Source organism: Aquila chrysaetos, chromosome 11 (genome assembly GCF_900496995.4).
Source record: "Aquila chrysaetos chrysaetos chromosome 11, bAquChr1.4, whole genome shotgun sequence".
NCBI lineage: Eukaryota > Metazoa > Chordata > Aves > Accipitriformes > Accipitridae > Aquila > Aquila chrysaetos.
This window is the reverse complement of record NC_044014.1, coordinates 34621874-34649021: the sequence shown is the minus strand read 5'-3', so window position 1 is coordinate 34649021 and position 27148 is coordinate 34621874. Positions and strand designations below refer to the sequence as shown.

The 27148-nt window shown below is 41.5% G+C and overlaps 1 protein-coding gene across 5 annotated transcripts in view; it reads right to left on the bottom strand.

The window, feature by feature from the left end:
• The window catches only part of ARID5B (AT-rich interaction domain 5B), a 125606-nt gene that overhangs the window by 65478 nt on the left and 32980 nt on the right, over window positions 1-27148 (bottom strand). For all 5 annotated transcript variants that reach the window (XM_030030761.2, XM_030030762.2, XM_030030759.2 and 2 more), the window contains one exon: window positions 9850-10080. In XM_030030761.2, the coding sequence (XP_029886621.1) occupies window positions 9850-10080 (231 nt within the window). The remainder of the gene's footprint in view (window positions 1-9849; window positions 10081-27148) is intronic.

Here is a 27148-nt window from a genome sequence, read left to right as displayed (position 1 = left end):
CACTCATTTCCAGGGAAATCAAGCATGCTGCCTAATATTAAAAAATCTCACGGCATCCAGGCAAGTTTAGTTCCGTTTTATGTTGCTCTTATTAAATTCCAACTTAGCAACACACAAAATGCTCACCCAGCTCTTTGCCTGCTTTTTTAATTTCACGTTTGCATCTTCACATCTTCAGCCTGAGCATTTGTGGGGGGATAGAGACTGATTTTTTGACCAGCAGGGTTTCCGTTCCCTACAGTAGAGTCACCAAAACCAGTAATCCCATGGAGGAAAATGTAACTAGAGACAAATAGAGGCTTTGATCATTTTTATGGTGCTCAAACATAGACTAGGGGGGGGGGCACAGAAATCATGCTTTTTTTTTTTTTTTTTTTTTTTTTTGCCTAGCAGTAATTAACTAATTACACATTAAGAAAAAAAATCAGAAAAAGTTCACGAGTCATTTATGTGTTTTCACTCTTTGTAAACTTTTTGGCACACCCTACATGCTTCATTTCTTGCTTTAAATAAGTAAGTACTGGAAAATATGCATAGTATTTGGAACCAAGGGGAATGACATATTAATTCGAAGTTTGCTTTGTGTAAGTTTGCATTTTCCAGATTTGAAATGAAACTTCAAGGAAACCTAAAACTCGCCTGCAACCTTTAATTTATACATCCCTTCACCCACGGATTATCTAGAAGGTATAAGCTATTCATTTAATCACCATTACGTGGTTTAGTTGCCTGGGATACTACTATCAGCCTGACCAGTAGGGAACCGGGGAAGCGTGAGCTCGGAAGGGGGGAAAAGTAAACAAAGTAATGAGTAACAGTTACAGCTCTTTAAAATGTGTACATTAACCTCGGTATTGGGAAACTATTTGCTTTTTAGAGGCAGCACCCTCTGATTGAAATAATGATAAATATTTTGGAAATTGCATCTGAAGCCAAAGTGAAATTACTCAAGTGCACTCTGGAAGAACAAAGCTTTTTAGTATATCTTCAAATGAACTCAGGTAAGTTTACAAATGGCCTATAACTAAAAGACCATTAACTAAAATTACATTTGTTTTTATTGAAAGACAGCCTCAAGTGCTGACATGTAATATATGACATGTGATACATAATAATACTCTTAAACCAGTTCTGACATAATATCTCCCAAGGCATAATAACCACAAATGACTGCTTTAGTTAAGAACTAGCCAGAAGCAAAATAGATCCATGTAAAAGTAGCTTTAACCATAAATACCTCAACAATATTTTATGTCACTTTGTAAAAAAGTTAAAGGAGTCCCATAATAATTAACAACAAAAACTTCATGTTCTTTACTATTGTACGGTGGTTGTGAAAGGTTATTTCATAGTCCCGCAGCTGCCAATGCTGTAAATTATGCAGGCACCAAGAAGCATTAAGGAGAAATAATAGCAATTTAAACTAAGGCTGACGTAATTCATGATAAACAGTCATTGGAAAATATTACAATGTTGTCTTTTTTGAGTGGGTTTAATCAGAAGAATGTGACCATATTCTGACATAAACCACTTCTCTTTTCCATTGTACAGGCACGGCAACAGGGGCCATTCCCTGGCCGCAAAGGTCTTCCCTGCTGCCGGTAACTGCTGAGCCTCGGCACCTTGGGGACACTGCTCACAAGGCTTGGGACACCAGTGGACTGAAAGCTCTCCCAAGACAAAACTCAAGAGTCTGGGCAGGCCTGGTGGTCCAAGGGAGGCACTGAAACCAGGGGAACAATCAAACGAGGATGCTCTACTGAAGGCATATCAAAACAAACAAAAAAAGATGATGGCTCCAGAAATGAGAACATGTATGATGGACATGGCTTACACTCACGATGAACGCAGCTTGGCTTACTTTTCGCTATAATGACAAAAAGTGATTTTCATAGCTGAATCATAAAACTAGCCATTGAGTGGAAATCTTATATAGGAGGAATTAGTCATTTTTATTTACAATCATTTAGTGAACGGACACCAATAGAACAGACACATGTGTAACAGATGACAAAATGCATGTGATAATTTCACATTTATCAGGCAGAGAAGAGCAGCTCACTCGCTAACCCTTCATTTGCTGGAACTACACATTAATTCTCTGCCAAACTCCGTCTGATAAAACACGTAAAAACCCCACAATACCATCACGTATTCATTCTTCAATTCAAAATTAGAAAGGAGAAGAAGTTAAAAAGTGGCAGACTGGAAGCGGGCACACCCAGGCTCTTGGCTCTGCCATGGGAGCTCGCAGAAGGGAGGATATCTCACCTCCCATCCCGTGAGAGCCCCAAAGCCTGGGCTGTCCCAGCAGGGAGGCCGTACCAGCCACCCCACGGTTCACAGCCCTGATACTTCCTCAAGCAGCCGTGTCGCAGCCACACACAGTCACTGCAGGCATGCGGCACCGCACGCTCACAGCGTAAGCCTCTCCCTCTCCCGGTCTGCAACCCAAGGGCACCCAAAGAAGCAAGGAGCCATACCAACTTCCCAAGCACCCTCACCACAGGAGCTGTGCTCTCGCAGCAGTGCCGGCCGGCCGCTGCAGGCTTCTTGGGCAGCTACCCCGCTACTCTGCGCAGGACAGAGGACCACCACCAGCCCCAGCTGAGAAGTGATGCCAAGGGGCCAGAGGAAATGGGCAGAAGCAGCTTTTCAGGCAGCACCCGCCCCTCCACTCAGCATCTGCTGCCTTCCTGAGGGCAGCGGGAACACGCAACCTGAATAAAATCAGCGGTCTCCATAACGAAGTCTTGATTATAAAGTGAAAAATAATCTAGCTTAATATTTATCCCGGTTACAGCTACGGTTGCTAGTGAAAATGTACCAAAAAAAAAAAAAAAAAAAAAGGTAGAAGCTAACAGCATTTGTTTCTGTTGAAGTTCTTGCAGACAGGAAGGTATTTTATCTTACTTTACCACACATTACTTATGTTCACTTAACAGCTTGCTGTTAACATTGGGTGAGATTCTGCCCTTGCTTAACTGGTAAAAATCTTGAGTAAGAGCCACTGAAGTGGATCGAGTTATTTTGGATTTACGCCACTAAGTGAGACAGAATGTGACCCCTTATCAGTGCCTTTTTGCTTTGAGTATACAAATATTTTATGCATTTCAATGAGTGACAGAATGCAAAACTTGCAAATATTTATTTTTAGATGTATGGGGAAAAAGCAATTAGAGCTAAAAATGTTAAGAATGAAGAAATCACTTAACAGAAGCAATTATGTTGGGCACATAAACAGCTCTGCCTTCAGCCATTTTATTCAAACGCTGTAGAGCACACTAGAAAATAGCAATTGTTTAAAAAACCTGCAAGTATTTTTTCACAACTGAAAAATCAATCGTTATAAACAACATCTGGAGATCATTAATATCTTACTCTACAGTTGAATTAACAAAATAAGAAAGAAGTCTGACCAGAATCCAGAACATTTCCAGATCTGCTTTTTCAAGCTAAAAGCTTATGTTTGCAGAGGTGGGGTGGGAGGGAAGAGGAAATGTACATTTATCTATATTGTATATAGCACTATTATGCATTAATCATTACTTCCCCCCCAGCTATGTCCTGTTTTTGTTTTGAGAGAGTTAAAATTTGAAATATTTAGCTAAGCCACCCTGCTCAGGACCTAGGAAAAGATTTGCGTATTTTTCAGACTGTTGGAGATGCCACCATAAAGCTCCATCTAAGGAGGTCCCAGTATCCATACTAATAAAAAGCCTCCATACTCTTTCTATTGCGTTTCTAAATGCTTAAACGTTCTAGTCTCAGTAGAGGAGCACTAACAAAGATCCCACTCTAACATCACATTTGTGTTAAAACAAAGAAGCCCAAAGCACCTATCTGGACGCTTCAGAGTTTTCTGAATTTCACTGACATGAATTATCCTGCAGGTAGCCAAAATAGTCAATAGCAATAATGCTGATAGTTTATATCAGCTGAAAAACATTTAAAAACGCACCCTTTCAGGCCTAAGTATGATTTTTGTAGTAGAGGTGGTTTAAAAAGAAAAGCCAGCTTTGACTCACACAAATAAAGTCACCAACAGAAAAACTGTATTTCATTTAGACTGGAAACATTCTTTCTTCCTTTTTTTTTTTTTTTTTTTTTTAAGTCTCATTCCCTGCCAAGATTTTGTTTGGTTATGTTTTTCCCCTAAACAACTGATTTTATCTGAGTCACAAACTTCTGTAAACTGAGATGTATAACAGAAGCAAAGACCAAATTTCAGCTGTACCAGGAGTAATGCTACCACTCTATACCCTGAAGTCATCAGCTTTCATCCTACACATTTTTTCTGGCACATGACCTATCCCTAAAAAGTCCCTTCTTCATAGCGCTGTCCTGCCATGGCTTCGCTGATCAATGACAAGATGGAAGGTAAGTCCTTCTGAAATTGTTGGCTCAGAAACCCCGGTGGCTGGGAGGATGGGTAAGTCACCCCTCACTCCTAACCACTCCCTGCCAGCCCTGGAAGTGAGAGAATCTGCTTTCTGCATTGTTTTACAGGGAGATCTGAGTTGTTGCAGGTTTTGGGTTTTGTTTTGTTTTTAATGTAGATGATTTTTCCCAATGCAAGCAATTTATCGTTAAGGTTTTTTTCGGGGAAAGGGGAGAGGAGGGAAGTGGGGACTGCTATGCCCTTTACACATCATTTTTTTCAATGAGCAGTTGCCCTCTGCATTGCTCATGTTATGGTAAAATGAAGAAGTTCCATTTTTCAGAGAAAAAATGATATTAATACAACAGAAGGATGTAGTTCTCTCACTTTTTGGTATGAAATGTTTTATAAAAAATTGGCCTTTACACACAAAAATAAAACTTTTAACCTTCTTTTGGGGGTGAACAAGTGTTTACAGTACCCCAGGGACCAAACAGCTTGTTTAACGGCATATTGGACCCAGCATGCTATAAAAATAATCCAGAATGATTTAAAATTTACCAAATAGTTTTTAAAAATCGAGAAGAAATAAGGTATTCAGTTTTCTCTCACACTCCTGTTTTTAGAAAAAGCAACCCCATGCTCACAAAATGAAAGAGACCCTTCTGGTTCATCTTTAGCAGGCAGGATTTATAATATTTATCTAGCAAAGCACCATGACAAATCCTTCTGTGCGAGATTTTCACCTGGTGAAGCTGATGGAGCTGTAGAAATTCACCGTCACCCAAGCACCTGACCCTCCTGCCTCTAAGCTGCGTCTCTGTTCCTGCCACCCTGTGAGTCCCCAAGCCTGGAGAAGGTGACAGACACATCTGTGCGCTCTCTTGCTGTAGGGGCCTGTATGCATTTGGCAATGCAGCCCACAACTGGGTCACAGAAGGATCCATGCTCAATCGATGCACCCTGGAAGTCACTCCATGTGGTGGAGCAGGCACAAGTTGGGTAGAAGGCCACGTCACCTTCTTTGGACAAGCAAACACAAAGGATGTGTGCTGCTCTAGCAACAACTGCACACTGATTTCTGCCCTGTGACCCTCAGATACACCTTCTGGACACTGCACAGGCAGCTTTGCCTCCAGCTAGATCTCTTTGGTCTATAATGAAAACTATTAGGATCCCTATTTTTTCATTCCTTCTCTCTTGTAGCATACATGACCACACAGCAAATGCCAGTAAATTTTATGCATTTACAAAAGTTACTCAGTAACAGTAACCCCAGAGGCTGATAAATGAAAGATTTTGAAAAATGTCTTCACCAATGATCTCAAGCTGAAGAGAAACAAATTGTTCAGCTGGTGCATATTATTTTTATTTTAAGGGAGCAGGGGAATGAGGAAATAGGGTTTTTTCCACATGCCAATTAATAGGAGCAGTTAGATAAAGGAATGCGTAGGTGAACTCTGGTCTGCGCAGAGAACTAAAACAAGACTGTGAAGAGAACTGATCCCGTTTGCTCACCCTGCTGTGTCCAACCAGTGCCTCCCTTGGGCAGGCAGACACAGCCCGTGGGGCCGTGGTAGGGACGCCGCTGCCACTGCTGCCTGGGGCCAGCCAGAGGTCTCCCCATGGCCCTCACTCAGTGCCACCTGCAAGCCTGCACCAGCTGGCAGCACCGCCTGGCAGAGCTCAAGCCTTTGTGCTTCAGTTCAACTGTGGACAACTCCACTGCAGCCTCCCTGTGCAGGTTCAAAATCTCAGATTTCTTGTTCCCAGCCAGCAACACCTGGGAACAGCATTTCATTATCCACCTGGACTGTTTTGTGCTGGTGAGGACCTCTAATTGCTCTTACTTCAGGAAGGGAAGAGGTATATAGTCTGACTGTGGTCATATCCATGAACTTTGGCTATCAAGACATCCAAGCATGGCTTATGTCTTCTGCTTTCGAACAGAAGCAAGCTTTTGAGCCTATTTGCATTCTGGAGGGGAACCCCCCAAGGCAGTTAGATTAACTAATCAGTAGTTATATCAACAAGAATGGTAGCAGGAGGCTTCCCACTTACAGCAGTCTTTCCTCTGTAAATGGAGAGCAAGTCCTTCCCTGGCAGGCTGCAAAGAAATAGATGCAAATGTTTAAGCCTTCCAGCTGCCGAGCCTATTCCTCAGCAGCCCACTTCTCCAGAGGCCCCCTTGACGGGACGTTATGGCACACTGCACCAAGTTAGACGAGAATCAGAAAAGGACTCTGCAAGAAGATCAGTCCTGAATAGTCCTGCTCAAACCACTTGGGCATGTGCCACACAGCAGTGCAGAGGCAGGACAGAGGCAGACCCAGGCAGCTGCAGTGTCAGCAGCAGGTACTGGCTGTGGTAGCCCACACTGAAGCTGGAGGGGAAGCTTACCACAACCTAAACCTTACAGAAGCTCTATGGAAATACAGAGGCCATCCACACCGGACTGCCCAAAACATCAAAGCACCTCTTCCAGCCATGTCTGCAGGAGCTCACAGCAGCATCTACATACCTCCTCTACTTAAAAAAAATCCCACAGCAAAAAGACATTATTTATTGTCAACAAAACTTGATTTTTCTTCCTCATTCCCTGCTTTATTTATTTTTGTTAAAACCTACAGAATGGGGAAAGAAAGGGGGTAGTATGAGAAGGAGGCAGAGCAGAACAAAATGTTTTTGTTATAAATGTATAATAAAAGTAGAGAGAATACTTCCTGGAAAAATGTTTATCTCTATTAAAACTGCCTAACAAGGACAACAGCTTACATGCTGCGGTGAATGGGGCTCTTTGTAAAGGTGCTTCTGGTGTCTCACTTGTGACATGCTGTGTCTGTTGCACAGTAGTTCAACGTGCAGAGAACTTGTAACATCTTCCCCAACAGCAATGTTTCTGAAGAAGACCTGGCATCCGTATCAGAAGCCAGCACTTCCCACATAAAGACATTAGTAGACTGTATTTCCCAAATTTTGTACTCGCTTTAGAGTTGGAGAATTTCAGGTGATGGGGAAATATACGTTCTTATCTTGCTCCTTCTGCACACTTCTTTCATTTGCAAGGTAAGAAATAGCCAAGTCCTTCAAATTAAATGTGTCTGGATCTCCTTATAGACACCTTTTCAGAATTTTAGTCACATTTCTGTAATCTGGTCTCCCCTCAGATTTGACTGATAAATACCAGTGCCTTAGAGTAATCCATTTATCTGCTGTACCACCCTGCTTCTGTTTAGCTTTAGCAGTCATCACTTTCCACATGTGACATCAATCTACATGATATCAATGTAAACTGTTTGTATAACGAAGTGTTGTACATTTTATTGTCCTGCCAGCAAAGAGAAGGATAAAATAGCACTGTGCCTGTTGCCTTCAACAAAGGTAGTATAATTGACACCATACATTTTGCAATACAGAAACGGAACCATACTTTGGCCCGTTTTTTCTTCCTAACACAGCAGGGCTTGCAAATTTTACCACATAATTATTTTCATAAGAAATACTTTTAAAGAGTAGCTTTTTTTTTTTTTGGTTTTATAGGCATTTTAAAAAAACTGCTTCTTAAACCAAACTAAATTTTAAATACACATTATTAACTTCTATGGCTAAGATTTCTGTAGGTCTGGTTTGATAATGAGATAATTGCCTCTCAAAGGTCAAGAGAATGGCATAGTTAGCTTTCAGAGACTGAACAAAGCACTTGCTATGGTTCACTAAGCGTAGTTTCTGCATCACTCCACATCTCTTTGATTCATCTATTACTAATATTCCATGATACACTTACATTATGGATCCAACTATTTCAACAAACCTGTAATCAAGGAATGACCCTGAATAAAATACTCCACAGAAAGCAGATGGTACACTCATCAAACGCCTTCAAGCCTAAAATAACCTTTCCCATATAAAAAGGGTAGCCAATTAAAACTGAACTTTATATTCTGAGCTGGAGCTCAGAGTAAATAAAAATCAACATGATACTATTGTGTTATTGGACCAAACTTCCAGGGCATTCCATTCACTTTTTTGCCACCCCCACCCCCTAAGAGCAACCAACACTTTTATTCATAGTTCACTCAAAACCCATAATGTTTTGTGTGAGCGTGAGCAGACTTGACAGTTTGGGCCTGATCCTGCAAAAGCTTGACATCACAAAATTAAAACTATTCACAGCAGTAATGTGCTCCAGTGATGACACCACATGAGGAACCATCTCTCCTGCCAGTCAGGAGCTGATTGGTGCAGCAGCAGAGGAGCAATCCTGCACTACCTCACAAAATGCCCCAGTGATACCAGTTGGGTCAGCGTTTCTCTGCCAGCACAAGGCCTGGACTGGGCGCCAAGATCAAAGCCAGTGTGCTAGAGTTTGGAAAAAGGGGGAGATGATTCTGCAATCACAGGCATCACCGAACCCCTTCCCTCTCACTCCCATTATTATATGTTAAATGCATAATCAGAAATTCTCTAAGAGACCACAAGAGCTTCCTTGCAGAGACATAGGGGTCTTGCACAGCAAAGGTGTACCCACCACTATGCAAACAGACTTTGCTAGCATTAGCCGCAGCGCTCATCCATCTGGTGATATGGGTAATAAAACTTAATTCTCACAGCATAGGTACACTGCTAAGGAAATTACACTGGACCCATTACTGGAGTTACCCTGGCTGTGTACACAACATACATTCTGCCACACATTCAGCAGCACATCCGTTGCCCTTGGGTTGATCTGACACCAAAAAAAAAACAAAACTGTGAAATCACCTGGCAGCTATCAGGAGTCGAATCTTGCAGCCCTCTCTCCCACCTCTAAGGGGCTATATACTCCTCCGGAGCTGCAGAGTATTCTCTACACCCTTGAGTTAAGAGGTCACCTCCCAGAAGTGCCTCTGCACTTGTAAAATCAAGCTCCTAGCACTGGCAAAGCCCCCGCTGAAAAAGCCCACATTCCAGGAAGGCCAGAAACACACCAGCTATAGCTGACACTTCTTCAGGGCCCTGGGAGCATACATGCAGTTGATGAGTGCTCTGCAACAGCAATGGGACACGCAGGGAGTCTCTCCTATTTTGCATTTGTTAGCATATTGCACCAACAACTTTAAAAAAAACCAACACACTTTGTAAAGCTTCTGGAGTGACATAGGCTATAGTTGAATGCTTAAGGTAGATAAATTTCGAACCCAGACAAGGGATCCCTTCACTCGTACCAAGTAACTGTGCAACACACTCTATCCATGTAACATTATCTTTGATTGTGATAAACTCAAGTTGCAATACCGAGATCACTAGTGGCTAGAAGCCTTCAGTCTCACAGAGGAAAGAGCACATTTGGTACTTAACATTTCAAACATAAATAGCATTGGTTCACTTCAAAGGAATCACATCTTCCCCTTGGAAATCAGTGGCCACTTAAAAAGGAGAAAAATATCTTTACTTGTGAGAAAAAGAAAATAGCTGTAAAGATGACTTACCAAACTCATCACATATACTTTCATTTTCTATTAGAGTAGGATGATCAAATGTATCCCGACAGTAGAAGATTTGGGGGTTCTTGCTTGTTACTGCAATGCCTCCCAGAGCTAAAACAAACTGGTCTGTTAGTATTGAAGAAGGCTTGTCCTGAATGCGCTTTAACATGGAACGATATCGACAGTACTGTGGGTAGCTGAGAATTAGCAGGTTTGAATCTTCATCATCCTCACCTGGAAGAAGAAAAAAAACCAAACAACTTTTAGTATGTCAGAAAAAATACAGAACAAGAGCTGTAACTCAAGCATCTCAGAAAACCCATGGCCCACTGGTTCAGTCTTTTCTTAAGATCTTTTACAGCACAGTAGTTTTCAAAAGAAAGGTTAAAAACAGAAATTTAAAAAAAGGTTTATTGAAACAGCTTCTTTTCTGGCTTTCTGTTCAGTCCTCCCATGCTCACCGACAAGGACTCTACCTGGATGAGTAAGAAAACACCGCTCTGCAGAAGTTGGCCAATGGTCTGAATCAAAGTGCTCTCCATACTTTGCCAACTTGGCTGCTTTGATAGAAACATTATCTGTCATTTTTGCTCAGCTCCCTATACAACCTTACTGAACTCATGTTTACACCAGCTAACATCTTTTAAAAATAATAATATACAAGCCCCAGAGCATACAGCTATTAATTGTCCTTTGAAGCATCTGATACTGGCAACTACCAATGAGCCCCTGGGCCAGGGAGGTGGACTGATCTGACCTGGCCATTGATGCTGAGCTACCCCAACAGGTGGAAATAACTTTCCTCACATTAACTGCAAATGCATCAGGACTCAATAAAACACCTACAGAGCACAACGAGCAAATGAATTTTCAAACTGCTCATAATGTTGAAATGTGGGCCCAAAATATAAAGCAATCTAGAGCTCAGACTTTTCCATTCCCCCAGGTTTTAGATGATAGTAGGCATACGGGCAGCAGATCTTGAAATACCACAATCAAGTTTCATCATATGATAACCAGCAGGAAACCTAACAGCAAAAAAACCCAACCAGAGCCACAAACATGAGAAATTATTCATTTGCAGGTATGCAGCCAGTACTTAACAGCACTTCTTTTTATGCTCATTTATCTCCTCAGGTGGGGTAACTGAACATGGCTTTCCATGCATGCCAATGAAGACAAAGCAAGAACATTCACTTTACGTTTTCAAGCTGTACTCTGATTAGTGAATAACTCAGCTATTTCTTCTGTCAGAGACAAAAGGTCTACTATTTAATCCCATTACCAACACTGAAATAATCTTTCTTACCCTTGAAGTAAAAATCACTTCAGATATTGAAAGAAATGTCAGATCAGTTCTCCCCAACTAAATACGATGGCACAACTCATCTTGAGTCGCGTGAGGCAATGGAAATGTTGACACATAAAAGGCTAAATTTTAAGAAGTCTCTGGAAGCAGATATATCACCTAGAATGTCATCACTACAGATGAACGCAAAGCTGTAAAAAAAATCAACACGGCAGACGGACTTGGGAAGTACTGATTTTACAAGCATAGCTCCTGAAGCCATCACTTTTAAAAAATCAGAACTTTCCCCACTACCCTGATGTAGGTGGGGAGATCAAACAATTTGTGTAAAAAAGTAAGAGTAATACATTTTGGTAAACAGCATTGACATTACTTTTCTAAGAAAATAAAATTTATGGCCTAAAACCTCTTTTGGTCAATAAGAATGTGGTCATGTTTTTCTTTGTTTTCAACAAGTAAGTATTCCATAAGCCTACACAACAGCATGATTGAGCCAATTGCTCCTGAGAATAAGGCTCTCTTCTTTATTAGGAAACTCTAAAAATCAGATCAGGAAAACTGTTCTAGGAATTAACAAGCACATGATCCATCCTTCAGCTCCTTCGAGAGTTTCATATATGCCTGCCTGACAGTTATTACTACTTTATACCTTTGTGTAGATAGTGGTGAGCTGAATCTGTTGGTCTGACAAGCACTTTTCCTATGCCAGGATGTGGTCAGCTTTTTAAACAGGGTGTATATAAATGTATGTCCCATGTGCCTTTGTAGTAAACCATTAGTTTCCAGACAAATGTGCTGTAAGTCCCTGTGCAGAATTACACAAACTTTCTACCCCTGACAACTGACGGCTTAACTCAAACCCCTGGCATAAATTAAAATCAAGTCATTTTTTACAGGACCACTTTTATACAAACTTGTGCAACTCCAACGAGTACTTTATGATGCATTTGTTTCCCTTCCTTATTCATTCCAGGTTCAATAGATAAATCTAAGAATGAACAAAGGCTGAATAAACTGAAGATTTGTTTAGTGAAAGACAAACAGAGTGTTCCTGGCACAAAGACTTTTTTTCTCAACCACGCCCACATGAGAAAAGAGAAATCAAAGTAGACAAATCCCTAATAAAATGCAAGCCCAAAGAAGAACTGTTTTTTCCTTCTAGCAAAATCTAACACGTGCCATTTAATGGTGGGCTTAGTGTATATTGCTGAATTTTTTTCATAAATATGATCAGAAAGAGTTTTGTCTCAGGAGGAGCAGAGATCAAAATGTGGATCACATTCCATTAAAATGAAGAAAAACAACATAATTTCAAAAAACGTTTGACTGAGATCTTAGAAAACCGAGATGCTGTATTTCTGAATCTCATTTTAGCTTCAACAGAGAGAACATGGTAAAAGATAATACCTACAGTACGCCACTTGTAAGGCTCAACCGAAATTACTTTAATCCCATGCTTATATCATAATTGTGTGTTTTAATAACTCCCTCCAATGTCAATTTTTCATTTATTTATATATTTCAGGGCTGAAAACAGAGAAACTGTAATTAGAAGGCAAGGTTCCACTCCTGCCTTCCAAGTGCTGCCTATATATGCATAGATGTAATCCAACAGTTCCCTTTGTGAGGGGTAAAGAGAGCTGGGATTTGGCACAGCCTGGCATTTATGTTGGATTACATGTTCTTCAAGTTGTCTTTGTAAGTAAGAGATGCATGAAATGCCAAACACAATGAATCTATGCAAGAACTGACTTTTCAAATCAGCACAACCATTTTTAATATGTAACGCAAGACAATTAAAAGCCCCAAAAGAAAAAAAAAATAAAGCCCGCTAAAAGCACGAATTCCTAACAAATCCATCTAGATCCAGAACTATTTACAGAGCGAGCAGAGAAATACAAAACTGTAACTTGCTTTTTGTTTGCTTGTTTCGGAAACATCAGCCTATAATGTTATTGCTAACTGCCATAATCTACTCTCAACATCAGTAAGCATTTTTTTCTTTAAAAAGACCTTCACACCAGGATTTTATAGAGCTTGATGGAAAAACTATGCATGTTCCTTCCTGTACCTAATTACCTCAACTGCAAAAGCTGCCAAGTATTTTGCCCTTTAGTTCTTTTAATCGTATTAGTGCAAATGCATTTGGATGCCAACAGAAACAAACATTTAAAGATTTTTGCTTAAAAGATTCCAAATATGTATGAGGCTGGTGCTAGAAAAGCACACTCCACTTCTTCCCAGAAAGCACAGAGGTATTTCTGTGGAAGAAATATGAATTTGTGCCTCTTGTAAGAGTAAATGCCTAGTTTCGACCCAATTTAAGTAAAATAATGTCAATATGAACTGCTCTCACAATGATTTATGCTACCTTCTGTTACTTTATTACATTAGACATTCCTTTCTCTAGGCTTTATACTTTTCGCTGTGCTCCTAGCAACCACATAAAGGCTGAGCACCAACTTTACGCGCCTGGCACCCTTCCAGGCTCGACTGTTATTGATAATTATATTGAAGTTTCAATTTAATTGCTACTCTGTTGTGACACAGAATATTTTTTGTCATTAGGCATTTCCCATTTTCTGTCCATTCATTTTTTGTATTACTGAAAACAATTTTTTCCCCCAGAAAACAGAAGCAGAACAATGATGCAGATAAGGGTACGTACATCTGTTACTATCATTACCAACACAGTAATGTGAAGGGAAGAAAAAAAAAATTAAAGGAAAAAAAATCGTGAATATAATTTCTCTGAAGGTAATTTTCTTTTCAGTTTAAGTGCTCTTATTCTTCTTACAGTTACTCAATGATTTCCTGTTCTAATTACAAGACATTATACAGAAAGTAATTTTTAAAAAGGAAATGTACTAGAGCAGGAGGCTAAATAGCGTCACTCATTTGGTATGGTTTGAAATTCCAAACTTTTGCATCTCTTTTATCAATTCTCTGCTCTACCTTTGTGCAAGATATTCTACCACAAATCTACCATCTCTTTCAAGGCAGTTAACACAAATATATAGATTGAAAAGGAAAATACACTTGCAGTTAAACTGCAGGCAAAAGAAAAAAAAAACCCACATTTTTTTCCTCCTCAGTGTAGCTGGTAAATTGGAGGCAAGCCAAGCCTATGAGTGGAAAATATTAAAAAGTAAAAAAAAAAAAAAAAAAGAAAAAGAAAAAAGAAAGAAAGAAGAAAGCTTGATTAAAAAGTGAGAGAAGAGATATTCAGTTCTAAATCTAAATGAATAAGCCACAAACTATTTCATAAAAACATACTGTGACGTAAATTACACATCAGTATTGCACTGTTGTGGTTATTTTGAGAAATGGCTTGTACTGTAAGTCAGCTGGTAAAACCCCACCCTTAATGATTTTGTAATTCTCCATACAGCAATCAACTGGAGCAGTCATGAAATTGCCAAGAAAGAAAACAGACAGAGCTGTAGAGAGTTTGTAATAAAAAGATAATGCACTTTTAACATAACAGAAGTAGAAGATTGGTTTTATTAACTAAAAAAACTACTTAAAAGGTCCCAGGCTTGCCATTTGTTTTGATAAATGTTGACACAGATCTTCATAAGATAAGCAGCGGAAGTATCAGGGGAACCAGATAAAATGGGACAATGCTTTGGTGTGTGGGTAGCAAATTGAGCAAGGGAGTAATTTGGAATATAGAGCAAAAATGAAGGAAGTTGCAGGGCTCTGTCCATCAGGCTCCTCTCCCACACAGTGCCCTTGCTACTCTGCCTTCTTTCATTACCCTCAGTTACTAAGGGGGTCTCCCAGAGGATGCACATATCATAATTAGTTTATCATTGCTTGTATGCATGGCTTTGACCATATCATCAATATGTAGCAGACACAGAGGTAACGGAGAATGCATCTGGATGTCTGGAGGGACTGGGAATGACGAGGGTTAGCTGTGCTGAATGAACACAGCTGTGACTCCCAAGATGGGATGTCTCTTGACTATTTCAGGGCAGCGTTCAGGTGTCACTGCCCTCCCAAGACCCTCAGCAACCCACTGGAGCACACAATGGGACTCGTTTCATCTAATAATGCAGTTTTAGTCGACAACAGTTGTGCAGATCCCTCTGTAGTCAGAGATCTCTCCTTCCAACCTGCTGTTTTGCAAGACATGGATCACCTCACTCTCTGGAGCTACTACTCCCTCATCAATGACACCTAGCTTAGTCTAGAGGCTTAACTTGCAGATCAAATTGAGTGAGTGAAATTAATTCCACCTAAGTGACAAAGAAGTCTGCCCTATGCCAAAGAGATGGTCCAAATGCATGCTAAAAAAATCCCCTCCCAGCTGATACACTTGCCATCAAGATAAAAAAGGTTGATCTCATCTGTGGCAGTGGACTTTGGCTCTTCCAGCTCTTAAGATAGGATCCAGTTCTCCTTCTCCTTGCTGGTTGATAGCCGGCTGAATATGAGCCAGCAGTGTGCCCAGATGGCCAAGGCGGCCAATGGCATCCTGGCCTGCATCAGAAATAGTGTGGCCAGCAGGAGCAGGGAGGTGATTGCTCCCCTGTACTCAGCACTGGTGAGGCCGCACCTCGAGTACTGTGTTCAGTTTTGGGCCCCTCACTACAAGAAAGACATGGACGTGCTGGAGTGTGTCCAGAGAAGGGCAACCAAGTTGGTGAGGGGCCTGGAGCACAAGTCTTATGAGGAGCGGCTGAGGGAGCTGGGGCTGTTTAGTCTACAGAAGAGGAGGCTGAGGGGAGACCTTATCGCTCTCTACAACTACCTGAAGGGGGGTTGTAGTGAGGTGGGTGATGGTCTCTTCTGTCAGGTGGCTGGAGATAGGATGAGAGGAAATGGCCTCAAGTTGTGGCAAGGGAGATTTAGGTTAGATAGTAGGAAAAATTTCTTTACTGAAAGGGTTGTCAGACATTGGAACAGGCTGCCCAGGGAAGCGGTTGAGTCACCATCCCTGGAGGTATTCAAAAAGTGCGTAGATGGGGTACTCCATAACGTGGTTTAGTAACATGGTTTAGTGGGCATGGATGATGGTTGGACTCGATCTTTAAGGTCTTTTCCAACCTAAATGATTCTATGATTCTATGATTCCCTTGTTCTACTCCTTTGGCAAGGACTTTCTGCAGTACGGGTATTAGAACACAGGTGTAGATGGGACAAAGACATGTGTAGCTGACCCTTCAAAACCAACGACTGCAGGTCAGGCAGCACATCTCAAAGCTGCCTGTTCTAATAACAACCCAAAGCCTGTTCTAATAACAACCCAAAGGGAGATAGCACAGCTTTCCAGCACACAGAAAAGAACTTACTGCACAACTACCTAAAACCCCTGAACCTTTCAGAAAGTCCAAAAGCAACAGAAACAGCAGAACGATGAAAGAGTAACCAGAAGGAGGAAGAAGAAACTGGGTCTTTATAACCTAAAGACCTTTAAGAGGAATTGTGCAATGAGAACATGTTCCCAATTCACCATCTAGTCATAACGTGCCAAACACCCCCGAATCATCACCCAGATAACTGCAGCTGGCCATGAAGCAATGACAATCATCACCTATATCTCTGGGTACTCCTTTGAGAGCAAGGATGGCTCTCCCAGTGAAATAACCTTCATGGGAGAATTATGTCTGGCTCCTTGCTTGACCACTTCTCACATCGAATCCTCTGCGCAGGCACAAGGCTAAGAACCACAGTAGGAATCCACGTCCCTTTGCACCAGGCTGCTATGATCTAGGAGCAACAGCTGAGGAGTAGCTGCATCATCGCCACGAAACTACTTCTGCATGCTCTAGCACACCAATCCACTCTCTCTCCCGTGATTAGGGAAGACTTATCAAACACAGCTCTTCCAATCCCCCCTGCCTTTTCATTCCCACGGTCTTTGTTCGCTCTAGTAGCACCACTCGGTGTGCCTTGGCTGGCTAATTAATCATAAGACCTAAAAATATTAATCCAGGAATCATATTTCTCTCACAGATAAATGCAAATACAGTAATGATTTAGCCCCATGAAATGGGACAGGAAATCTGTGGGTTTGGGTTTAAATAAATTTGGGTAAATTATTGACACAACAGGGATACCGCTTCATTGGCAGGACCCATGCTACTCATCCTTGCTTTGAGAACCCCCCTCTATTTGAATGCTAATGTAATCAAGAACAAAGGCAACATGTTGCAGGATATGGAACACAGTGATTACCATCTATGTTTACCAGATAATGATGATGTTAACATGTTGCCTGTAATTCTTATGTGGACTTTTGCCTGCCTGATTTTGCTTTTACATTTATCAAAAGGCAAAAGCCATTTCTGCCAATATACAGAATAAAACACACAGCCTTTCTGCATGTATCAGATATTTCTTCCCTTGTAAGGAGGAGACAGAGCTAATTCTGAGAATTTTGTGCCACTTCCCCAGCCCTCCGTTTTCTGTCACAGTGCCAGCAGAGCGTCAGCCATTCAAAGAATTCCTAAGATTAGTTTAACATTTGAAAGAAAGAGAATACTTACAAATCTACTGGAGATTGAAACTACTGTTCAACCCAACACCAATACAGTCATTAAAAAAAAAGAAAAAAGACAGCACCATCTAATACGTACCTAAAGCACATGGTTGAAGAACATTTTACAATTTTACAGATTTGGATCTGAGTTGTTCCAGTCCTAGTTAATGGGGACGAATCCAAGTATGTTGATCAATGACTGACAGTTTGTCCACATAATCAAATCTTCCGTAATATTTATCTTGTTAAATCACTTTGAATTTGAATCATAAATTCAGGTTTTGAAGAAGACAAAAGAAATTTAATACTGAAAAAGTTTCCAATCAGCCATTCAACAACCTTTTTCAGACCCTAATTCTTCAGCTCCTCATAACTGCAGTTCCTACCCTGCGCTCCCAGGATCCTCCTGTGCCTTACGAAGCGGGTTTATGAGGTGTTTCTAGACTCAAAAGAAGAGTGACTGACAATCGTCATTTCCAGCTTTTATATAACCCTTCCATCCACAGGCCTCAAACTGCTTTATGGAGGTGAGTAAAAATTATTATCCCCATTACACAGAGAGAGAAACTGAGACAGAGAGAGCTTAAAGGATTTATTCTACAGCATCAAGCAACTTGGAGAGCAAGGGAGAGAGCAAACAGGCCAAGCAGAAATCCTTGTTGGGGGGATTTCTGCGTAAGTGAGAGTTTCCTGTTTCCTCGAAAGGGAAGTGGCTGTCTCCAGCCACCCCAGCCAGCCTGCCTGCCTCCACCAGAGACAGGGGATGGACCAAGCAGGGGCTCTGTGTTGAGGCTTCTCTCCTACCACAATCATCTTCCCTGTCCCACACAATCCCAGTCACTCCTTCATATTATTTAGCTGCTGCCTGGTTGGGATTATCTTCCCCCTTCATGGAGGGTTTGCAAAGCAGCAGTTTGCCCTCCCGCCGAACAGCAGGTGACTGCCGCAGCGATAGCTGGAGGAGCACAAGAAAAGTGAGCTGATGCTGGGGATGTGGCCAAGTTCAGAACTGGGCTGTGAAATCGCCTCCCTGCCTCCCAGAATTTCCTTCTCTCCTTACTCCTCAGGTCACAGGCGTGGGTCAGCCCATGTCCAAATGGCCACGGCTGGCTACAGAAAACCACTTTGATATAAAAGGTTTTTAAAAACTGCCCTATTAGCTTTCTAAAGCAGATGGAGATGGAGGGAAGGGGGATACTGATTGCAGAAGGGTGCACATGCTGCCTGTCCTCTTGAATGTTCTGGGTCATGTGGACCATTCAGGTTGAATGTGCATAAGCTTTAAAACAAGTATTTATCCTGGTTGTCGTGGTTACTGATAAGCAGCTTCAATTCTGCTGATAACAAAAAGAAGAAAGAATTAAAAAGGGGAGGGGGGCTGAAAACATAATTTGGTAATATGACGAAGCCAAGAAGAGGAATTAAATCACATTAAACAAGCCAATTGTACTGTAAATGGCTCTGCCTCTGTATTTGCTTTTAAATATCTAAGGCTCTAACATGGCAGCTGCTTCAGTTTTAACAAACAAACAGTAAAAATCCCTTTTAATAACGAAAGGAAATAATGATATACTTTGCTTTAGCTGAATTCAAACATAATTTAATTTTTCCTGAGGTGAGATTTGCACAGGGAACAATCAGATAATAAGTGTTATCATTCTCATAGACAAAACTGAACCAGCACTTTGCAATTCAAAGTGCTATTTAATGCACCATTTTCAGCAATCTCTGAACACCATCCAACATACCACTGAACTACGCTTCAGTACTTACACATAAAGCCTGATCTTGCAAATACTTGAGCATGGGAGTTATGCTACAAACATAAGTACTTCCACTGCTGCTGTGGCTGAAGTTACACATTCCCTGAAGGACCTTCGTGATGGGGGTCACATCCAGTAACTTTTCCTACACCACCTTCTCATCATCTTTATTATTATTACTATTACTATGATTACGTGCCTCGGTCTCCCTTTCTTCTGAAGTGTAGCACTGCACAGAGTAGAATACTGGAGAATGAAAAACTCTAGCAGAGAAACACGCAACTAGAGCCACCTGCAAGGGAGGGGCACACATTCTTACAGCAATGACAACCACTGGAACAACAAGCTCAAGGACGTAACAGGTTCTCCAATCCAGTGCTCAAGACTGAGTCTTTTTTTCCTGAAGATATTCTGTGGTCCGATGAGTTTTAAACTTGTGGTCTGTTGTGTGCCCTCTGTGCTGAAGAGGTCCACAACAAATCTATACTTGCTTGGGAAAATTTTAAGGCATGAAAAACTGAAAAAAGAATGGAAAGCCACTGAGAGTTAAACTGAGTTACTGAGCTTAATACCAGAGTAACCAGGTCTCCTGTTGTCTCCTCTCTCACCTCCGCACACCATTCAAACACAAATCAGAGAGAAGCATATGCAGCCTTACTTGCAAGGGACTGTTACACCACCTCTTCCACACAGCAGAATCAACCGCCTTCATTTTCCATTGCCCCCAAAAGTATGAGTCAAAAGCCTTATCTTGGTGTTTCACACAGGGAACTTTCACTATCATTCTGAAAATTCGGAGGAACTGCACCCTCCTCGAAATAGCAACGGCAGAAGCAGCCGGCCTCAGAGCTGTGACATGAGGGGTGGAGAGTGGAAATGGTCCAGTGATTTAAACAGCCGAGCTTTGCTTTTGACATTTATGCCCTCTTTGAAACCCTTAATGAAGTAACAACCCCATTAATTCTTGCAGGGTATTTAGTACACATAAAAACTGCATTATCTACTATTTGCAATTTACTATACACAAGCAGTATCTGGCTCTGTATAAAAATAACAAGCTCACTGTAACCCTCCGCTCCCTAACCATACTGCTGATTTCTTTGACACATGGAGAAGTGAGAATAATTACATTTTACTCAGTGCGTCTCATTACACTGATTTAAGTAAGATTTCCAAAGCTGCAAAAATATGCTTTTCGATTTCATTTGTTTCTAGCAATTCACTCTGAAGATGGTTAGTAAAACCTTCAGAAATCATCATCAATATGGACAAAAATTGTACCCTTCTCATGTGGACATTTGACAGAGGGATAATAGGGTCTAGAAACACCACAGTCAGACGTTCCTTTTCTATTTAATGTTTCCTTCTGTGCCAAACATAATATAACAGACAAGTGTTAGAGACACATGCAGGGGGGAGCCTGAATAGAGAGCTTTAAAAGAGGTCCTTAATAGAGAAGCTGTATGCTTAGTCTTCAACAACATTCAATGGCAATTTATTTGCAGCCATTTTCTCATGTAACCTTTCACATGGGAGCAGGTAAGATAGAGCACAAGACAATTTGTCAACTGCCAGATATGAACAAAAGAAACCATTTTTAATAAGCTTCAGCGGCCCCTTGTATTTGTTTTGCAACATGTTAATAACTTTTTTGGAAGCCAATCAAAGACAAGAACAGAAAAAGAAGTCAAGCTGGGGAACGAAAACCACAGTTAAAGAATTTTACAGATAAACTTCTGTTATCATCTGCAGTGTAATAGTGCTTAAATCCAGGAGTGGCACAGAATTAGAATTAGCGTGATGCCATTTCTTAAAAAAAAAAATAAAAAAATTGCAATTACAAAAATGCTAGCGCCTTATTTTTTTTCCCCAGGAATTTGCTGTCCTTTATCTCACCCTAATGTAGTACATACCTGTTCCCCAATACAACCTTATTCTGGTTCCCCTCCTTCCTGGTGACAAGGTGAAACTCAACATGAGGACTATCATGAGGAAAGGCCAGTTAGGAGTTGCCAAAATCCAGGCCACCGACCCAACTCCCCCACACCACGCTCCCTCAGCTACTTGCGGAGTCTCACCTCCTAACTGAACTTCTCATGTTGCACCAAGTTGTTGCTCTGAAAAACAAACCAAATGTAGCTTCAATAGCCATTACAGGTATATGAGTAAGTCTGTGGTTGCTCATTTAATCCAATTCTGCATCACAACAAAGCAGACTCAAGCTGAAAAGGAGTAATAGGAAGAAGGTGTAAAGGAAAAGGGAGCTAATGTACTCTCCTGTCTAGGATACAAGGACCAAAAACTGAGCAATCTGCAGTACAAGATGAACAAACCAATTGTGCTGAAGTTCCGCAATGCCAGAGCCTTCCTGTTTGACCAAGGTCATATTGTTAGGTCTTTCTGTGGCACAGCATCATTTCTGTGGAAAAGGAATTAGTTGCAGGCATGTGAGAGCTTGTGGGCCAGTTGCTCCTGATTCCCTCCCCTTTATGAAGGTACAAGAGGAGGTGCAGAGAGCCTCCTTAAAATGGTATCTACTGATGCCTGGGCCAAAAAGATTTCTGCAGGGCTAAGGTTCAACTGTTGGACCAAATGCTGATATGAGCCCTCAGTCCCATTTCTAAGGGAAGCGTCTTCTGGTACTGAAGAAAAGTCCAAGTGCCCAAACAGGGAGGCATCAAAATCCCAGCAAAATACACTGAAAAATCTGATGAAGTGTTAAGAAATATCATTAATGTTATTAAAACATAGAAAATTCCCTTGGAAAATTTCACACAGGCTTTCCCATCTCGTTGCACATTACTCATGGCCTGAGAGATGTGTGAGGAGCAAATGGAGAGAAATAAAGCTTCTCTCCAGTTAATTTGGACTGAGTCCTAGTCTCACTGGTAGAAAGACCTGGCTTGTGAGCTTCAGTGAGAACAGGGCTGGGTCCTTTGAACTAGATTATTATGGCATCTGTAAGAGAGGTACAAAAGTATATGGTGAGAGAAGATGCACCAGAGAACAAAAGGAGCTGCTGGTCAGATGACAACCCTCCTCATTGCGATGATGAAAAGACTCCCAGACTTCAGCAGACACACACCTTCAGAGTTTAGTATCCTATCCCCAAAATTAGATTTTGCCTTGTAAGGACTATGCAGAGGAGTCTGTTACCCAGTGAAGGAAAAGAATGTAAGCATTTGCTCTTCAAGAGAGGGGAATGGCCTTTTGAATAAGAAAGGGCTCCCTGCAATGGGAACCTACCAGCCCAGCCCCATGCTCCTCCTGAGAACTAATACAGGATTTCTCTTCCTCTTCTGCAGGACCAGGAAACCATTCCTGGAGAAGAGGAGAAACCGTGCTACTTGAATTATCTGAAAAGGCCTCAGGTGGAGGCAGGGTGAGAAAGGATTTCAGGACAAGTTATGCCTATGAACTGAGGAGAAAAAGCAAGTATCCTCCCACTCTTTTCTCTAGGCAATCTCTCTTTCCAAGTTTTCAGCGAGAGCTTCAGTCTGCAGTGAATCTGCCCAGGAAGGGCCTGGCAGAGCACTGCCAATCTTCCAGAGAACACCAGGCGGCTTGTGCCTGGTTCCTGATGGGCTTCTGTCCCACACCCAGCAGAGAGGAAGGCTTCCAAGTAGAAAACAATCCTAACATACTATCTACTAGTCTGGAGTGTGCTCTAATAATAGATAGCACTGTCTATTTCAAAGCACTTAATGGACGCTAATTAGTCCTCAGGGCATTCCTATGAAGCAGGTAGATAGATAAGTATTATTTCCCCTGTTTTACATATGAAATAACCTCATCAGAGATGTTCTGACTTGCTTAAGGCCACCGAATGAGTCACTGAGCTCAGCTCTCAGCCGGTCCTGGCTCCCAGACCTGTGCTCAGACCTCTCAGCCATACCTCTTTCAAAAGTGCAAAATCTTCATTTCAAACATGGAGGGAGAGAGGAAAGAAGACCAAGAAGGGGTGATAACACTGGGAAAAAATACTCTCTGAGAACGGAGCTTCCAGAAGAACGACAAAACAGAGCCTTGTATCTACTGAATGCTAGATACCAAATCTAGGACAAGGAGAGAGATGAAAAACGCACTCTGATACAAAATCATAAGAGTTTTTGTTATGTATTCTCTTCAAGCAGTCATAGCTATCTATTGTGATTTGTAACCACTGCTAATGTCAGTTAAATAGTTTTAGACTCCTAATTTCTAGCATGGCCACAAGTGTTAAAGAACATGCGAGGGGAGCAGGCAGCAGTCCTGGACACACAGAATATATATGCTTAGTACATACATGTAAGTTATGTGCCCACACCCACAAAGTTACACTGAGGTGTTGTTCCATGCTAGAGACCTTTGTGACTTTAGATACCATGCTGCCCTGGTAGGCAGGAACACGTAAATGATGGATTTTATATCTCTTTGGGAGATTGGGAAAGAGCAGCAAATGGTTTTAGCCACCATTCGTGAACAGCCAGAACTCACAAGACACCAGATATTAAATGGTACGTGCTTCGTCGAACCAACAGCATGCTGTATCTCCCACTACTTAGTCATCTCAACAAGTGCAGAGCGAGCTGGGCAGATTATGCCCTAAACTTCTAAGACTCCAAATCTAATACACTTTTTTCACATTCCTGAATGTGCCTCTCAGTGACACCTTCCCTTTCAGCCCGCAGCCCCCCGTCCCACTGACTCCTTGTGCTTCCCATGACCACATTGCGTCCCCGTGCCTCTGGGCTCCTCCTCTCCGGCCATGGCTGCCGGGGATCACCAGCATCAGGCGGCTGCAGCCCGGTTCTCGCTCCCTGGGCATGCCTGCCTCTCAGAAACCTGGACTGATTACTGTCGGTCACAGGCTGCAGAGCCTAATCTCATCTGTGCAAGGAAGCAGGATTACCTTTCTCCCATTTCAGCCAGGGGAATGGCTACACTGGCATGTGCCCACTGTTCATACCAGCAGGCCAGCGAAGCGTGGTAACAGCCCAGCACCGGCCAGGACAGAAGACCCTGCAGTGCAGGGTACTGCATCAACCGCTCCTATTCCAGAGAGGTGCTGAGAGCAGCAACACACACAAGATCCATGTGGAGATGAAAGAATAACAGTACTGACCGTACAAGTCCCATGTTTCTTATTCCAGACACGCTTTTCAGTCCATTTCTGACTCTCAACTACACAATTAAGTGAACCAGGGTCCCTGAAAAAGTGAACACAATGTGCTGGTCCCCCAGAATGTTCACTAATTGTTTGTGCTAAAAATAATCTTAATTTTTGCTTCTACAGGATTCAAGGACCAATCCCTACCAACTACAGGCTACGCAAAACATTACTTATTTTTCAGAGGGAAAAAAATTATGCAGTGCATTATCAATCTCAAATGGTGATGTTTAAGCACAAGTTTGATGAACTACATGCAGCATAATACAGCTGCTTTGCATTTTGATTCCTTTATTTATAGACCACAGCAAATTAATAACTCAAAAACGTTGTTTCAGGCAAAGTAATGGACACACAATAAAACTATTCATTTCCTCAAAGGTCACTCTAGGAGAAGCATACATTGTTTAGAAGCCTACCAACAATGCTATTGTTCCAAAGAAAAGTGAAAATATATAATGAGCAGTTAGTGCCTATATTTGCATCGGAGACCCTAAGCTAATTTAAAGTGCAATCTTAAGGCAATCAATCATACTCTAAAATTACTTCATTTTCCAAACTGTTTACACTTTTAAAGTTACAAATCCACTTTCTGCTATTTCAACTCACGATTTACAGCTACAGATTTAGCCTGCCTTGGCTTGCTGCCAAACTCTAGTCATGAGGGAGCTAATGATCTGAACAGATCAGTGTTTTATAATGGAGAAAAGCGCATGTAAATTTCCAGCATGTCTGCAAGTAATCAAGGCATGCTGACTATAAATGAGGCGGCCTCACATTTATTTTAGGAGAAATATCTTAAAGCCCCACTTTTTATCCGGGCCAACAACAACAACAAAAAAATAATAATAAAAAAAAAATCCTTTTTAAAAGGTACTCCAAGATTATTCCAAATGATTCTAAATGAAACTGCTAGGCAAACAATATGTTAAAGAATAGTACAATAGCTAATTTCCTTTAGTGTTTCTATCTCAACCAGATCATATCCTTATCATGGCAAGCTGGAACATTAAACTCTAGTTCATGGAATCAAAACCCAAGAGTGCTTCATACTACATTATAGAAAAATGAGCCATTCCCTACAAACAAGGTCAGATTTCTGGAATGCCAAAGGTCTACATTTAAACAGAGCTGAGAGGAGGGGAGGCTTTGCCCACCCTGCTCTCTAAAAAGCAGTGGGAAACTAGACCAGCAATTCAAATTTGTTTTAATAGCCAAAATGGTAGAAGGAGAGCAAGAAGTCCCTTGAGAGATGATACTTAAATTAAGTATGATATTTATTGTTTCATTACAGTGGCATAGCCAAATAATGACTTTCTGTTACTGTACAAACAATGCCAGATCCTCATTTTCTAGTGGAAATAATTACTCTATTTTATCATTTTCTGCTTACCATCAACCTACACCCCCCTCCCTATGTAGGCAATGGGTTGTGGTAGGTTTGAGGCTGGACTAAGAAAAGTTTCAGATTTTCTCCTGTTTTTAAAGGCCATACCAAGGAGGCATATTCTGACCCAAAAGTGGCTTTAAGAATGGAGCTATAAATATTCTTGTGTCGTACTTCATGAAATTCAATCCATCATGATGGATATTTCTGTTATAACATTATTACATGCCTAAAGTCAATTGTATAATTGGATAGGGCCAGAAACAATAAGCTGGCATTGCTTTGTTACAGCATACTACAGCTTTAAAATACCTGTAATCATAAATCAACATAATTATTTGAAGTTCTGTCACAAAGAGAACAGGAAAATAAAAATTAAAATAAACTAGCTGGTAAAGAATCTCATTTTACTTTCTAGAGACTGAAAGTTTTTACTGGATTTGAGTCTTACCACCATTACAACTGGGAAAGTCTTTCTCCTTTCTAGGTTGCCTTGAAAGGCACCTCCTCCAAGAAAGATTTTGCCTCCTTACAGCTTTCCAACACAACTGGCAGGCCTGCACTGAGGAATCCCGCAAATTCATAGTATGATGGATGCATCTGCATTGCAGCCATTGAGACCAGGGTAACGGGGAGCTGGGGCTGGAAGAGACAAAGTGATCTGAGTCCCCCCACAGCCAGCCAAAAACCTGGTGGGCCACAGGTTCAGGGGCCGAATATCAACCGTCACTGCTGGGGCGTTGGTCCTGCTAGAAGCCCTGGAGGGAGATAGCTAAAGTCCCTCCTTGCTGTGGAAGCAGAGTCAACTGAGCATTTTTTGTCACAGCTTGTGAAATATTTTGCTACTCATCTGCACAAAATAATTTACTAACTCGTCCTGACCTTTCTGCACTTCTTACCTCACCACAGTCAGGATCAAAACCAACCGACCCTTTTCTTGCTCTTTTTCTACCCCCAAGACATATAAGCGAGAGCCAGGGTGCAGCTTTGATGGACAGCCCCTGGATTTGAAGAGGGTTTGCTGCCTGTTGGTTTATTTTTAATTATTGCTAAGAAACTGCAATCAGGAGCTAGCCCTCATGAGACCATCGCCCGGCTGAGGCAGAGGACAGAGCAGAGGTGAGCACACATGCCCTCCAGTGCCTCCCCCCAGCATACGAAAACACCACAAAGTGCTCTGGGACAGACTGCATTGTGTTATTGT